The sequence below is a fragment of the Colias eurytheme genome, chromosome 11 (genome assembly GCF_061535395.1).
Source record: "Colias eurytheme isolate Ceu_HAF_F1 chromosome 11, ilColEury1 Martin Lab GWU primary, whole genome shotgun sequence".
Classification (NCBI taxonomy): Eukaryota; Metazoa; Arthropoda; class Insecta; order Lepidoptera; family Pieridae; genus Colias; species Colias eurytheme.
Genome location: NC_142990.1, coordinates 5,348,130 through 5,365,968, shown reverse-complemented (window position 1 = coordinate 5,365,968; position 17,839 = coordinate 5,348,130). Strand labels below are relative to the sequence as shown.

Here is a 17,839-nt window from a genome sequence, read left to right as displayed (position 1 = left end):
AATTAAATTACTTACTTGTATGTTTTAATAATTGTTTGTTTTATAAATCATTTAAAAAATTAAATCATTTGGTTTTAAATTATTCCCGTCAAACTGATTATTCGAATTGTGATTATGGAGAAGAAAATCCTGGATGTTTTCTTGAGAGGGAAATTATATTTTTTAGGTAAGTAAGTATGTCTTAAGTAAGTACATCATGTATATTGATAATTACTATGTACTGTAAAACTGATGATAGTGCATAATATGATAATAGTTGTATACGTAGTAACTAAGTATATTATTATTAATCTGTGATAATAGTATAAAATTTTAGTATGATTGCTAGATACTATTTATTTATTTATTCGGTGTAAGATAGCCCATTTATCGAGGAAGGTTATAGGCTATATTTCATCACGCTACGAGCAACAGGAGTGGCGCCACGGGGGTGAAACCGCGCGGAGCAGCTAGTGTTAAAATAAAATGAAAAGCGTGTGAATCAGTTGTTATTTTTATGTCGCCTAGTTAGGTTATTAGATTTAAAAGTTTTTTTAATATTTAAAATTATTTATCTAACTAACTAGTTACTACTTACTATGTAATAATACTTACTAATATTTTAAATGATCGAAAGATTGTGTGTGTGTGTGTGTTTGTTACTGTTTTATCGGAAAACAACTGGACGGATTCTGATAATACTTGTCAGATATATACATAGATTATAGGCACATAAACTAAAGAAATAATTATTTGCTTTTACTCGCGTGGCCTGGGTTTTATCCGCGGCAGCATCTGATACCGTGCTCTTATAAATGTCCATTATTTAATATATATTTTACAATTAAGTACATCATTATTAATTACAGTGCTCAAAATTTCAACACAGATTAAGACGTCGAAAAATATTTTTGTACTGCTTATTATATTATCAGTATCACTGCTATGCTGGTGGGAATTAAAATTAATTAGCTACAAGGCTTATGATTTACATCATCATGAGAACTATTTCGATCACTTCAAGCGTAATCGCAATTTGGAGGATTACATTAAAGAAATGTACGTTATACCTACTGATTTTTTAATTGTTTGTTATTCTATTATTTTATAATAATTATCCAAACTTCTTTGTTGCATCATAAAACAAACTTTTACAATAAGTATGTTAATGGGTGAAGTTACGTTTTTTTACAAAGTTCAAGTTCTGTTTTATTTCTCCTAATCAACTCTCTCAGCAGTCAGCTGCTTGATAGGTACATAGTACATACCTACAGAACAATTACGTGGAAACTAAGAAATAATGTATCTTAGCGATATTTTGAAAAAAGCTGGGGTTGTTTATATTTAAATACATATTTGTAATAATATTTCAGAAATCTTCTACAAGAACCTTCAACTTTACCATGTCGAGATAATATTTCAGTTCTGGTTATCGTTGCTTCTTCTCCTTTCCATGTCAATCAACGTGAGGCAATAAGAATCACATGGGCCACTCGATTGCGAACTCTGTTCATTATTGGCCTAAATAATGCCAAAGAAATTGATCATTTGGTAATACTTGTACATAATCTAATTACCTAAATCAACCTTAATATGGTGCCGATAATTTGTTAATGACTTCCAACGAAGTAGTTATTCCGAATACAACATGAAAACAATATTATGTAGTTATTTACTAAAGTAAGATAAGTTATTAAATAAAAAAATTTATTTTTTACAGTCCGACAGGCACAAAGGTGATCTAGTAGTTTACCAGTTTCAAGAACATTATCAGAATCTCACACTGAAGACGGCTCTCATGCTGAAATGGACGGCACAGAAATGTTCATCAAAAATAAATTTTTTACTCAAGACTGACGACGATATTTTAATTAATCCATGGCAGATAGAAAGAATTGTTAAAGAAAATTTGGATGCAGATCTTATAGGTATACTTACATAAAGGAACAGAACCTAGACTTTTTTTAAAGTTTTTCAAGTATTAACAGTCGTCTTTATTAGTTACCTACCTACTGAACTTAAATCCCAAATCCCCTTTAGTTATTTAAATGTAATAACTTGGTTCATATGAAATTCAAAATGGTAAGGCTTTATTAAAATTATATAGCACCTCCAATTTATTCCAGGCTATAAGAATGAAAATGCTGCTGTTTATCATAATGAAGACGAAAAATGGTTCCTTCCTCATTGGTTATACGCAGATGATATGGTTCCTGAATATCTTTCTGGCAATGCGTATTTAATAAATGGTAAATAATTTTCAATTTATAATTACTTACCATTGCTCTGGAATATGTCCTGTTGTTGTTTGAAAAAAAAAATCAGTGGTTTGTGACATGCAGATATAACGCTTACGCTTCCTGTCTCATTTTAACAAGGGAAATCCTTAACGATGCAAAAATATTGCACATTTTTAGGGTTTCGAGTTTTTAGCTTTTCAAAAAAAAACGGAAACCCCTTATGAACGCATAAAAATGTATCAAGTTGACATTTATATCAAACTGTCCCGGCAAACGGACTTACTCTTATCACTGAGGCATATGAAAAATAGTTGTTGGCCGATTCTCAGACCTACATAATAGACACAAAATTTCATCGGAATCAGTCCAGCAGCTTCGGAGGGGTAGGGCAGTGGTCACCATATACGGTAACTAACATTTTGGCGCGAGAATTTTATATAATATGTAGACATGTGTGATGACTGTGGAAAAATTAAAAGATACAGCCGCATATGTTGTAAATTTTCGATATTCGCAAGGGAATCAAAACCTACAGCCTACAGAGTACTTAGCGTGAACACAGAATCTTGAAATTTGGTACAAGGCAACGTCTTGTTATAACATATTATATGTAATATTATAAAAAATAGTTTTGTTAAAAACCGTCGCGTCGCGTGGATGCGCGAGTCCAACTCCCACTTGGCCGGATTCTATTATTTAGATGAATTTGGAGTTTTGTGGGTTACCTCGATTGCTCAACGGTGACTCGTTTGTTCGTTTGCCTGCTAATTAAATAAAAAAGAGATGCAGGTGCAATTCCTGTAACTGATAGGTACTATAGACGTCCTATTATTAACGATTGACGAAATTTGGTATAACCACAGCCCCCCTAGTCAAGTGGCTTTCTGTTAGCGTAGCGTTCAATAGAATAGACTACGAATGTATGAGATTGACGTAGGCTGTAGATAAACGTATCTACAGGTTACGTCAATCTCATACATTCGTAGTCTATTCTATTGACCGCTACGCTATAACAGAAAGCCACTTGACTAGGGGGACAGGTATAACTCATAAGTCGTATTATTATGTCTTCAAGATTATATAGGGTGTCCCAACAAGAACGCAAGATTTAAATTTGACATGAAACGCAGATATTAAAAAAAAATTGTGAAAACTATATTATATCGTAAAGTAGACAAGATGAGGTTTTGTTTGGAACAACACATCAGGGAGATGGCCACCGCGGCTTTGCTGGCACATATGCGATCTTTAATGAAATTTTCAATGACCGTTTTACATAAATGCTGTGGTATTTCATTAATACAGCGTCCAATTTCGTCTTTTAAGGCTTGAGTCATCGTCGGCTTAGTCGCATAAACCATCGATTTCAAAAAAACCCCTAAATCGCATGATCTAGGTGGCCAATTATGGTCCCCAAAGCGTGAAGTAACATGACCGAGAAATGACTGATGCAGCAATTGTATTGTTTCTCTGGCTGTATGACATGTGGCGAAGTCTTGTTGAAACCACATCCCCTCCAGCATGCAAGACGCAAATCTTTTGTCAAAATTCGCTGCATAGTGGATTCGGAACCACCAATTTTTGGAGCTCAGTGTTGAATTGAGATGGATGGAGTTTGAGCGATATCATCACATACAGCTGCGATATTTTCGGTTGATCGACCAGGTCGAAGGCGTGTTCTTGTCTTTACATCACTAACAGACCCAGTTTCAGCAAATTTTTCCATTAATCTCTTTTACTGATCGCAATTTCTTTGATCGCAATTTGCGTACTGTAGCCGCAAAACTTTCACTATTTTGGTAAAACAAATTTTATAACGAGAATGCGTTGATCCTTCGTTTAGCGTTCCATTTTCACTAACCTTATACCTTCTACTAATTAAAAATAACACTTGTTGATATGTCAAACAATGACACTTCGAATGGCGCCAAATTTAAATCTTGCGTTCTTGTTGGGACACCCTATATAAGCTTTTGAAAAGAAATTATTTTTACATCAGTAAAGCTTAATTAGTTTACCCATTTCATACTCAATTTTTTGTCCTTTACTATTACTACTTACACTACTTATGGCAAATAGTGTGTATGAAATCTATAGGTATGTAACTTAGTACCTAAAACTTGTAAGCAAAATATTTTTCTTTTACAGGAAAACATGTACTTCCAATTTTGAAAGCGGCATATTCAGTTCCTGTTATCAATATAGAAGATATTTATTTTACTTTCTTAGTTGCGAAAAAGAAATTGGGGTTACGGCTAACTCATGAACCGCGACTACGGGGATTCAAACCATGGCTGCCTTTAACACAATTTTATTGGAATTTAGCTTCAGTTCATAGTTTGTCGCCAACAGAAATGTTAAAATGGTGGTCAAAATTAGTAACAATGGGTGAAAAATAATTAATGGTAGAAGTAGATTCTACTCGCTTTGCTTCGCGTTGACTAAGATAACATTTTTATAACCTTGTATGTGATACAGGTGGTACGGGTACATAAAGGAGTGTGTATATATAGTGTAAGGAGTGTGTACTATATATAAATATTATGGAACAAAGGGAAAATGCAAGCCATTACCTACACCTATAATGGAAATAAGACGGATATGATTTCGTGTGTACGAATTGTGTAACTATCTGCAAAAATTGTGGAAATTATATATTTTTTTAAGAACATATTAGGTATATTCAATATATTATATACTTTACTTTTAGCTAGTAGGTACAACATTATACTTAAATATGTATATAAAAAATCGCACATTTTCTTACGATTTTGTTCTTTTATATTATATTTATACCTATGCCCTAGATTTTTTTTTCTTAGTCGTATTATGTATGTACCGTTTAATTATTAATACTTAATTGCAATATCCATACCCAATCATGGATAGATGAGCTAAGTGGCGGGCATTGCGTTGAAAAGGTACAAGGTCAAAAAGAATTGATATTTCCTGGAATACAAAAGTAATATTAAGATTATGAATGAACCTATAGAATTAAGTTTTATCTAATCAGTTAATTTGAAACTAATTATAATAATTAAAGACAAATCATTAAGCTTGCATTTATAATTCCTAATGAAGCGCAAACTAATTTGAAATTTGAAAATGACGGCAAAGTTACAGTGTATGAAGTCATGTGAAGTCAACCATTCGGCTTTCGTTTCAACTGCACAATCCACATTTTGTTACCTCATTCGCCAGTCGCCACCCCTCCCCCTCATTTCCTCAGTCACTGGCCAGTCGGGTTGTCGAGTGTACGTGTAGTTCTATCGTTTATGTACAACCTCGAAAATACTTTGATAATGTTCTACCTTCAACTATAGAGTGCGCCATAATCTTATCCAGTATCAACCATTGGATGATAACTTATCGTGAAGTATGACGCGTCGATAGCGACATTTCAAGTTCTTGCTGGCAATGTGACTGTGTGGTGATTAAAATTTACTGTGTACGGGTGTAATGAGTGTGTTCTAAACTTAATACCAAAGAAAATCTTAATTTACCGTTACTTCGTGTGATCAAGCAGCAATGTCGTTATTTAAGAAGAAAAACACGAAATACACGTCTCCTCCAGTACCGCCGCCTCCAGTTGAAGACGTGTATAATCAATCTAACGGTGTAGATAACAACAATGGTGCTCAAAAGTCACAGTTAGTGTTTCATTGCCAGCAGGCGCAAGGAAGCCCCCTTGGTCTTATATCTGGATTCTCAAATGTCAAGGAGCTCTATCAAAAAATAGCAGAATGTTACGATTTTCCACCCGAAGATGTAAGTACATATATATACATTCTCTATTTTGAAGATTAGATTGCGATTAATCATTTGTTTGTAAAATTTAGTCACAATATTCATTCTGATCGTATCTTGGTCTGTGGTAATGAGTTTGATTCCCGGTGGAGCTAAATTCATTTGCGACAAGGGAACGGTGGGTCATACCATAATAAATAATAATAATCTAGTGTACTTTAAACTTAACTAGAGTTAGAGTGTAACTATGTAATGCAAATTGATATCTATATAGTCTCTATAAAGATACTGAAATTAATCAATTTTCAAGGATTAACATAAATTGAATTCTGACTCACACAATAATTGATAAAAAAATATTGAAACGTCTTCTAATTCGTCGACATTCTACTCATTAAATACCTATTAAGTTTTAATACCTTGCGATTCACATTTGATTATTTTGCAATTAAGTATTTCTTACGTAATGTTGATCTACATATACCAGCTATCTATGAGTATGACGGAAAAGTATACAATTTCATGATACTTTTATATTTTTGTACACGTATTGTGTTTCATTTTAATTACCTACACCTACACAAATATTTCGTAATTGAACCTACATAAAATAATAAAGAAGATGAATTTTAGAAAAATGATAGCTACCTATAAGTCCTATAACTTCTGTGTACTCGCTATTAACAACGCTCTTGAAACGTTTGTTAATACACAATATATGAAACACACATTAATGAGGAAAATAATAGGTATAAATTAATTGTCTGAAGACAAACAATTGACCTATTACAATTGCGAGTGTATCAGATTAATTACTGGCTTGTTACACATTACGGTTAAATATTTGATTCGATATCCCCGAATTTCATTATTTTGTGCTGTTTAATCGATAGCTGGTAGTGGATTTTCTTAACAAACTGCTTTTCTTTTCCAACGAAAATGCGTAGTTTTTGTGAAAATCGAAAATGAAAATTATTTTTTTTAAGGTTTTTATGAAAAATTTCCAATAAAAGAGTATGTACATACTTCATTCGACGCGTTCTTTAAATAAAAATACTTAGGTACATATCCAAAAACGTTTTTGGTCATAAATCATAATATGTATCATACCGTTGTATAGTTTCCACATCCTTGATTGTTTTGAGCATTATATTATAATCAATATTAGATAATCGATCACCAACTAGAGAAAATATACCATGTCCATAGAAGTTGCATGTACTAATATTAAACCGTGAGGAAAAAACTTTTGATGTTAATGTCGCGTCGGCATAAATTCTATTTGACCTAAATACAAGCAGTTGTCAGTAGTTATACAAAAGATAAAGTGAAACATATTATGTGGAACCTACACATATTATAGAATAGAAAGGAATATTATAAAATACTTATTAAGTTTCTGATTAATAAGGAAGTTATGTAAGTCAGTGGCTACTGACAACATACCTAGTTTCCACGTTGCGTGAATAATACTTAACTTTAATACAATTTTATTTAAAGTTAAAACTTAAAAGATACCATGAAACTCAATACTAATTTAAAATTCTAATGTGATATTGTTATACTTATTTTGGTTTCATTTTCAATGAATTAAATTAATGGTACCTGACCTATATCTATAAGTATACTCCTATCTTATACAGGATGTGTTAAGTATAAATAATACAACCATAAATGTTCGACAACGGTCACGTACTACATATAAATTAAAAATTACCTTTAAAAAAAATAAATAACATTTCGGATAGGGATGTAACGATACATGATTTTGCCGATACGATACCGATACCGATATTTGTAGTAATGTATCGGCGATACCGATACCGATACCGATATCGATGGCTTGGTAGAAAAATAAATAGTGAATTATGCATAAAAAGTTACCAACATTTAACAGAGACAACTGTTAATCGTATTCTTTTAAATAAAAAGGCCAAATCAAAAAACAACAAAACCATTTATTTTAGTAGGTATAATTATTTTACGAAGTCAGTTAAACTTTAAGTAATACACATACAATCAGTACCTAACACAGACATGTATATTTAAGTAGACAACGCAAGTACCGCGATCTGTATGAAAACCAAGCGTGTCATATTTTTTGTACTGACCTTGACGCGTTATGACGTCACGAGCGCTTTTTAGTGATGTTAATTTCATTTTACGCTAAATCGATTAGGCCGCCACTCACGCGGCGATTCTAGTATCGTCCTATCCCATCGAAGTAAATCGAAAGAAATCAGATCAAACTAGATCTATGTCTAAGAGGTAGTCAAATAAATGAATCGTAATCGATTACTAAATCGATTCAAGACAGAAAAATGATAATTACCATAGACAGAGGGATGATAAAATAAAGTTATAAACCTTTTAATATTCTAACAAGTAAACTAATGTGTTTTAGCTTTTTCTTACATATGCCCATTGAGTTACCATGTACTACGTACTAGAGAGGCCATCGAAAGAAAGTAATGAAACTGTCAATCAATCAATCTTTATGTCCCGTTGCATCGATCCATTTTCCTTTTATGTTCGGGTTACTTGGAAAACTGAAAAAACAAACATAGTCTTAGCAATAAGGAGTTTTCTTAAAAAACTCCCAAGATGACACTTTAACTAATGGCGTCCATGTCATAATATTTATTTTTAGTACCTTTGTATTAAAATACTTAAAAGTTCTAGGTCAAGTCGTATTAAATGACAAAAAAAATCTATGCCTTTTTTTCTGAAAAATTGCTCCTTCAAATTATCATTTTTCTGTTCGATTATAAAATCGATTAGAATCGAGAACTGTTGCATCAAATGAACATCACTAACCACAAAATTGGACAGAAAAATGAGAACAGAAAAATGAGAAGACGCTATTCATTGCTTGTTATCATACGACGCGATCTTCACCGTGCCAAGTAAAAGCCGCAATGTATTCCGAATCATTTCGTATGATTTGGTATCCGTGTTTGTCACGATCGTTTTCCACAGATATTCTTAATTTGATTTTAAAATAAATAGTGCATATTCTGATTAGAAAATTACTTACCGGTGGAAGGAAACATCTCTGCTAACTCGGCCACTCACAGCTGTGGAGTTTCTACAGTTTATAACGGCGCAATTCGGCATTTTACTTTATTCAGCTTCACGTCTTTCCTTGGCGAACTGCAAGCGCGGACTGAGTGTAGGCCAGCGTCAAGTAAGTTTCATAAACTTAGTTTGGACACGGGAAGTACATACACTCGCTTAGTCTATCTTGATACATGTCTGTGGTACCTAATAAAAGTTTACTATAATTGGTAGAGTTTTTTCAGAAAACAAAGTGCGCACGCGCGGGCGGCCTCCCGCATCGTTCATTGGGCGCGGATTTTTTGAATTATTTGATATCAAAAAAATTGGTTGTTTGTAAAGTAGGTTTACGATCGAGATGTTTACGTGATAACATAATGCAGTGGCAGCGCTCGAGATGAAACGGGAGATCGGTCCGTCTCTCTCTCGTTATACCTGCGATCGCGCTCGTGAGGTTTTGGTGTGACACAAGTTTATGAACATGTCACCCGACTAAAACGATTTTAAAAACGTTATCACGTTAAAAATTAAAAAAAATTCAAAATTATCTTTTTCTTTCCTTTACATAAACAAATTTGTGATTGGAACACTCCTAGTAAGCAAATAAAATGCTTGTGTCAGGAGGTTCCGCTCTTCCTTAACACTATTACAGAAACAGAAATAATACAATATGAATGAATACAATGCAAAAACATAAAAGAAAAGAAAGAATTTAATAAAAAAATATCGGTATCGGTTGATTTATTATCGGCGATACCGATATATCGGCTTGCCGATATATCGGCCGATATATCGGTATCTGTATCGGTATCGTTACATCCCTAATTTCGGAGATATTTAAGTATAGATACTTCGTTATTTCATTTTTTTATCTGCTGACTATATTTCGAGAATGATAAAAATTTATCGTTAAAATATTAACGAAGAGAAAAAAAGAAGAAACAGAATATTTTTATTTTTTACGCACAGAGAAAATATCAGTTCTACTTGACTATTTTTTTTTTTATATTATAAGTATTAGGTGATCCGTGATCCCTACATCTACTCTATCTTACCAAAGCCGTCCATCGTGTGTATTCGCTAATAATTATTGTAAATTTATTATAACAGAACACTAGGAGAGTTGTATCAAATTTTTCATTGGAATCTTTAAGATTTTTTGCCGGATAAAGCCTGCAAAATATGACGTTTGTTTGCTTATAACCGATCAGTAAACTTTGATAATGACGAAGCATTTGTTTTAGGAAATTATACGCTGCATATCAGTACATACAAAACTACCTTCTATGATAATTTTTTTCATGAATACATAAATACATAGATAGACAAAAAATGGTAGGATTTATTTTTTCCTTTGTTTGCAAACTTAGAATGTTGTTTATTATATTGTAATAATAACGTGACGTCATTAACATTTTATTCAATAGCTGTGAGTATACAGTGCTGAATCATAAAAGAACCCAACAGTGATTGTTTGGAAATCTAAGCCACATTGTGAAATATGCGTTACTGATAAATAAATAAATAAATATTATAGGACATTATTACACAAATCGACCTAGTCCCACAGTAAGCTCAACTAAGGCTTGTGTTGTGGGTACTAGGCGACGATAAATATAATATTTAATAAATACATATATAGATAATAACACCCAGACCCAAGAACAAATAATTGAGTTCATCACACAAATATTTGCCCTGACCGGGGATCGAACCGTCGGCTCAGTAGGCAGTTACTTTACCACTGCGCCAACCGCGTCGTCAAGTGAAGTGAATAATATATTGCAGTTATTAGGTACCTAATAGGTTTCTTTATTTCTTCTAATAGTTCTAATAGGTAGACATTGGACATTGCTTGAAAAACAAGGGCCAATAATTTATTGCTATATTTTTAGAGTAAGACACATTCGTGGATGGGCAAACCATTATTTTATTAACAAAATTTAGAGTTAAAATAAATGACAATACGTGGCCATGAAATTTGTAACGAGGCTGTGCGCATTCTAAAGGTTATTGTCGGCGAGTGAAAATGGCGTGACCGCTATTCTGATAGTTTTCGCATAATTTTTGTTTCGGTGCTTTCTTCAAGGGAGAGTCAGTTTCGTACCTAGTACTAACTACTACCTATATTAACATCACATTAATATTTTTTATTTTCATTATTGAATTATGTATAATATAGAGCTATATAGAGCTGTAGCTCTAACATAGAATATAAAGTATCGAGCCTCTATAAATTATCATCCTATTATGTTCATTAGCATTTGAAAGTAAAGATGGTTATTTTTTCTTATTCTTCAATCAGTACTAATTTACTAAGCCGTAGTAGGTAATATAATACATATATCCATCAGCTAATAACATAAACACGCAATGCAAAAGTAAGCGTTTTTGTTTTCAGAAATATTAAACGATTTTTGTCTAATTTATATGTAACTAGATTTACAAGTGTCGTTTCGGATATACGCATGGCTGACTCTCCAGGAAGCGGGTCAGTTTAGTCCAGGGGCGTAGTCGAACTTAGTGCAGAAACCGCATTAAATCCACTGATTTATATTTTACTTACTCTAAAATAGCATTTAGTTCTACTAAACAAGGTCGTTTATTGCTTGTCGAAACCCAAAACAATTCGTACATCTCTAAATTTTCCGACATGAAAGTGTAAATTAGCATGAAGGTCAGTGATAACGTACTGTCAGTATACCTACATTCCAAGGTAAAGCAATGACCCATTGACGTAGTAAATGGTAACCATCGGTCCGCAGTCAATTACCTATTTATTTGATCGTTTTTATGTCTGGGCGTTCGAAATATAATCTCAGTGAAGGGTCTTGTTAAAATAATTTGGAAAATCCAAAAGTGCACGCCTCATAATTTTTTTTTTAATAAATATTTATTAATTATTATTTTTGTTTATTTAATAACAATTAAACCACATCGAATCAGACCCTGAAAAATGAAAGGGTTCTATTCCTGAGCATACTCAAGCGTAAGAGAAAAAAAAAGACTCGATTAGTAAAGTATTTCGGTCGCTATCGTGTTAACAAGAAAAAGGATCCGCACATACAGACACACGGACGTCCAAGACAGAACTTTTTTAAACTGTTTTTTAACTAGTTTAAATAACAAAAATGACATCAAAAATATCATGAACGTTAAAAATAGTGTTTTTTCTTAATATGTGTGTGTATGTATTATCTTACAAGTGCAATGTATGATACATAAAGACATTTTAAGTTTGAAAAATCAGATGTTTTGCGCGAAGTGACAGTAGTACCCACCTCAACGCTTCGCTTATGAGGCGTGCAAAAAGATATGCGGGTGGAGAAATAAATTTAGTAAATTAATCTTAGTTCTATAACTTATCAAGTATCATAACTATTACAAACCCCTTAGATATACTACGACTTACGATTAAAAGTATGTAATAATTAAATAAATTCATGAGTTATATAGTAGGTACTTACCTAACAAAAAAAATAGATATTCCAATATGTAATTAAAGAATTCGTCTTGACATAAAATTGTTACCTATAATTTAATTTTAGTATTTTGTGGAAATGCAGATTATGTAATGTATTGGAATGCAATGTGTGATTTATGTTGATTTTCTTATTCATTCAGATTATGTTATAAACTTATAACGAATCTTTATACAAATAACAACTTATCAAAACTAACCACAGACACATTATATTAATATTCAAGTTAGTAGGCTTACCTAATGTTGATTACATTACATGATTACATTATATTATGTACCTACATTGTATTATATGACATGTCACACAACAATTAATTATTCTATAACACTTCCTTCTCAGAATATGAACCATCGACGTTTTGTCCGTTCGCCTATTAATATTTAATTAACACATTTCCTACTATAACTTCTTCATTTTATGTTTCCAGATCCTTTTTTGCACCTTGAACACTCACAAAGTGGATATGAAAAAGCTTTTAGGTGGCCAAATAGGATTGGAGGACTTCATTTTCGCACACCGAAAAGGCAGGCCAAAAGAAATAGAAATCGTTAAAACGGAAGATGCACTCGGTTTAACAATAACTGACAATGGAGCTGGTTATTCATTTATCAAGAGAATAAAAGAAGGTTCAATTGTATCAAGGATACAACATATAGAGGTAGTTACACGTTTATGTTTTCTTAATGTAGTTATCCTATAGGACTTGTATTGTCTGGAGTTCATTATACAATTTTTGTGAGGCATGTCTCTGCATTGAATGCAGTGTTTAATAAAGCGCACAATACATTATGTGGGTTATTTAAACATGCAGTCATCGACCTCTTGACAACAGGAAACTATCTATTATTGAGTTAAACTGTTCATGTTCATAAATTCATTCTATCTTTAGGTTGGAGATCACATTGAACGATTAGAAGGTGAGAGTATGGTTGGTAAGAGGCATTATGAAGTAGCGAAATTACTGAAGGAAATACCCAAAGGCAAGACGTTCACCATTCGCTTGGTAGAACCGTTAAAAAGCGGATTTGGTAGCATTGGTCCGAAATCTGGTAGTGCAAGATCTAGCAAGAAACAAAGCTATGGATCAGGCAAGGAAACTTTAAGATTTAAAGCAAATGGACAAGCCACTATAGAAAATGAAGTATGTAAAATTTTGATTAATTCCTGTTTTATTCCGTTTAATATTTTTTGATTAGCAAAAGTCGACCCTGAAGTCTTATAAATGTTCTGCGTACATTTGCTGTGGTGATTACCACTTAGTAAATTAGTCGTATTAGGTATATTTTTTTACTGATTGATAGATTTTTATGTTGACGTAAAATGCTAAAGACCACTTATAGGTGATTAATAATTATTTACTTTTCTATCATTAGAAATCAAAATGTAAACGTTAAATGAAAGCACTGTGAGAGGTATATATTAATAATTATAAAATTAATTATAATATTTTTGTTGATTTTGAACTACATAATAACCCACGTAGTTGAGCATACCAAAAGACTAGGTATCTGGTGGTACCCGAGCATTATAAAAGGAAATATATTTAGAGTAATATACAGTAATAAGATCTATTTAATTTAAAAATGAATTTACACATTTCCAGCATGACGAAAAATCAAAGGCCGGAATAGAGAAGATCAATGAGCTCCTAGAGTCATTTATGGGAATTAATGATTCCGAGTTAGCGTCACAAATGTGGGATCTCGCTGAAGGAAAAACTAATTCCATGCAATTAGCCGAAGCTATAGATAATAGCGACTTACAAGAGTTTGGATTTACCGACGAGTTTATCATAGAATTATGGGGTGCTATAACTGATGCGAGATCTGGCAGACTGAGTTAAGATTTCCAACTACTTTATAGTTTCCCAAACTTTTGCGTATCGCCACACAAAACGCCATTTTGTTTATATTGTAAGTTAAAATGTATTGTTGACAAAATAATCCATTATAAAACGAAGTCTTCATGTATTAAATCCTAATTAAGGGTCATTTCGCATTACTACTTGATGAACTTTCTAAGAAGATTGATTTAATTTATAAAACCGATTAGGGGCCGTTCATAAAATACGTTACACTAAAATTCACTTTTTTGACCCCCTCCGGTTGTCACGCTGTGTCACACCTTCTGTGACCCCCCTGGAAAGATTTCGTCACAAAAACTAAGACCCCTCCCCTCCTAAACATGATTGATAATACAAAAATTTTTATATTAGAAAATATTTTTTTTATTTTTATAATAAACTTTAAATACCTAAATGAATAAATATCTTAAATATTAATAAAAAATACAATAATAAATGCATGAGAAATATTATTTTCATTTGTTACTGAGTCGAGAGCGCAGAGTGCTTAGAAACGTTATCGTAGTTCGATCGCAACACCACTAGAACCAAGTCAAAACGCTACAGCGACACAGCGAGAGAACGAACAGTAAAAATTTTTAATGAACTGCGAACGTCACGCTGCCGTAGACCCCCTGTCACCCCTTGTCACATCTTGTCACACTCGCGAAAACCCCTCCCCCCCTTGTATGCGAATGTATTTTATGAACGGCCCCTTAAAAAATAGGATAACAAAAAAAATCATAAATATTAATACCTAGCATTTATGACCTGCTTAAAGTGCCTTTTAGAACAATCTATTCTGAATAATTAATGTGTAAGTCGTCACAAATGTTTCATATATGTATTAAGGTAAATGTATGTACATAATATGTATTACCATTCTTCGTGATTTATTTAACTACATATTTAGGGTATATTTAACTATTGAGAAATGATCTTTATCTTTATTTCATTGACAAGGTCCAAAAAATGATTGCTTAAAACTTACAATAGCTAGATTTTATGTATAGTTAGTACAAACATGTACAAATGTTGCCGAAAAATTATAAAGAAGAAGTAGAATAGATTTTTATCGTTTATTGGACGGAGAAAACGGAGAAAGTGCATTTTTTTATTTTATTTTGTGATATTTGCCTATATGTACTCAATTATTATGATGTCATATTTGAAAATGGAATTTGAATAAATTATTTATTACGCAAATTATAAGATATAGATAATTAGACTCGTGTAACTTGGAAAGTATTGTCTAATGTGCTATTGAAACTTTGTTGATAGCTTATAGTTAGGGACGAAAAGTCAGATTTTAGATTTAATTATAGAAATAACTAAGAAATTAGATTATCTAACTTCTTTAAGTTTTTTCTTTTTTTATAATAAGTATATAGATTGACTAAGGTCTTTTTATTCTGATGTATAAAATGTGTGCCTTCACAAAATCGTCTACATTGTGTTGATATTTTTTTATAAATTTAATTTAAAAAACCGGCCAAGTGCGAGTCGGACTCGCGCACCGAGGGTTCCGTACAAACCTGCAAGATTTACAAAGTACAATTTATGGTTTTCGTAATTTTTCCTTTATCTATGCTATAAGACGTTGCTTCGTACCAAATTTCAAGATTCTGAGTTCACGGGAAGCACCCTGTAGGTTTTGATTCCCTTGCAAGTGTCGAAAATTTGCGGCATAAACGGCTGTATCTTTTGATTGCGTTGGCTTAGAAGTTTGATTTTTTCACAGCTTCAAGGGACAGTAGACCTGAGTAATTGATATAAATTTCAGCTTCATACCTCCACGCGTTCCTGAGAAAAAGGGTCTTGACAGACGGACGGACGGACGGACGGACAGACGGACAACAAAGTGATCCTATAAGGGTTCCGTTTTTTCCTTTTGAGGTACGGAACCCTAAAAATAGATTGTACCTAATATAAATAAAAATTATCTTTTGTTCTATGATTTTGTTTTTATTTTAGTACTTATATATGACGGCTTCTAAGCTTTGGTAAAAATTAATATTGTTATTACTGTAAGTATCAAGGCCACCTTGATTTACATCAAGGTAAATACAATTTATTTATTTTCAATACCCACATGCACCTTAGCTTTAGCTCATAAATTATAAGACATGTGATGATGTGATATGAATTAGGTGAACAATATTCTAACTTGAATGACAGAACGCACGACGAACAGATTACACTAGGTACGGCAGGAAGTCTCCTCTTACCTAGTTGTCATCTCGAAGGCTATCGAATTTTAAACCATTTGAGTTTGTTTGTATTTAAAAAAATCAAATGTGGTAGTTTATTTCAATTTCCCTACTAAACAACGCGGATTTAGCCACATTGCTCCGCTCCTATTGGTCTTAGCCACGACTTAGCATGATGATATATAGCCTATAAGTTGACCAAACTGTTAGTAATATTTATGCAAAATTTAAAATAAATACATGCAGTACTTTTTGAGCTTAGTTGGGACATACATATAGAGAAACAGACAGAAATTCTAAAAACTATATTTATGGCTTCGATATTGGTGGTATACCTATCACACCTCAAGTATTCTTATAAAAAAAATTTAATGTACAGTTTTGAATTTCCTACAATTTTATTAAAATACCTATATATAGATTAACTGAGTTATCAAAATTATGACCATCTTAAAGCAAATATTATTTTACCAAAATATGACTGTATTTTCGCGATTAGCGAGATCTAGGTTTTCTGTAGATGAATTGAAATATCTATCTTTATGATTTTTGAAGATTCTAGAAAAATAATGCCACCTGGAAACTTAAAATGAAGACACTGCAATATTTTTGAATATACATAATATGGCTTGGACAAAATAAGACAAAATTTAAAATACATGTAGGCACTGGTATTGTTCCTATTTACTAATACAAAAGACGGTGCTATTTATAAAGAGAAAAATATAAATAATAAAATAATAACAATTATTACAAAACTAAAATACGTACCCAATGGTAGACGTAGCCGAATTTTTTGAAATAAATATTGTTCTTACTTTGCAACACTGTTATCTTGTGCATTTTGAATTTTGATGCCTCAATTGTTTCACTAATGTACTTTAATTCAAATATAGTAGGAAATGATTACTGCTTTTTGAAAATTGCAAGTATTTTATTTAATATACCAATAGCAAAATATATCAAATATTTGGGTCCGTTCCGCAGCTCACTTACTTTGCCGCCTGAAGATTGTATAAAAATTAAAAATTAAAAATGCTGACAGCTGTCAGCTGAATGTAGATTGTAGAATGACAGAAGTCAAAATAAAATCGTCAAACTGAATCGAATACATAATAAATCGTAAAATCGATATCGGAATAAGTAAATTGATTTTAATTTCGATTAGATGGGAAAAGATTGGAAATGAATAAATGGTGCACTCATTCAACCTTCCTAAGAGATATTTATAGCTGTTAATTCCTACCTAGGTACCTTTTTTTGTTTATGAAACTCATT

At 32.3% G+C, this 17,839-nt stretch overlaps 2 protein-coding genes across 2 annotated transcripts; both read left to right on the top strand.

The window, feature by feature from the left end:
• The first annotated feature begins 47 nt into the window (after positions 1–47).
• On the top strand, positions 48–4,956 carry LOC149904561 (beta-1,3-galactosyltransferase 5-like). The gene is made up of 6 exons (XM_090107310.1): positions 48–166; positions 849–1,038; positions 1,353–1,530; positions 1,700–1,907; positions 2,106–2,228; positions 4,368–4,956. Exons 1-6 carry the CDS (start codon positions 115–117, stop codon positions 4,616–4,618), a joined length of 1,002 nt encoding a protein of 333 aa, XP_089963436.1. The 5' UTR covers positions 48–114; the 3' UTR covers positions 4,619–4,956.
• Positions 4,957–5,452: 496 nt separating this feature from the next.
• Positions 5,453–14,439, top strand: kermit (PDZ domain-containing protein GIPC-like protein kermit). The gene is made up of 4 exons (XM_090107162.1): positions 5,453–5,987; positions 12,936–13,166; positions 13,398–13,649; positions 14,112–14,439. The coding sequence occupies exons 1-4, from the start codon at positions 5,748–5,750 to the stop codon at positions 14,349–14,351; spliced, it is 963 nt and encodes a 320-aa protein (XP_089963288.1). The 5' UTR covers positions 5,453–5,747; the 3' UTR covers positions 14,352–14,439.
• The last annotated feature ends 3,400 nt before the right edge of the window (positions 14,440–17,839 follow it).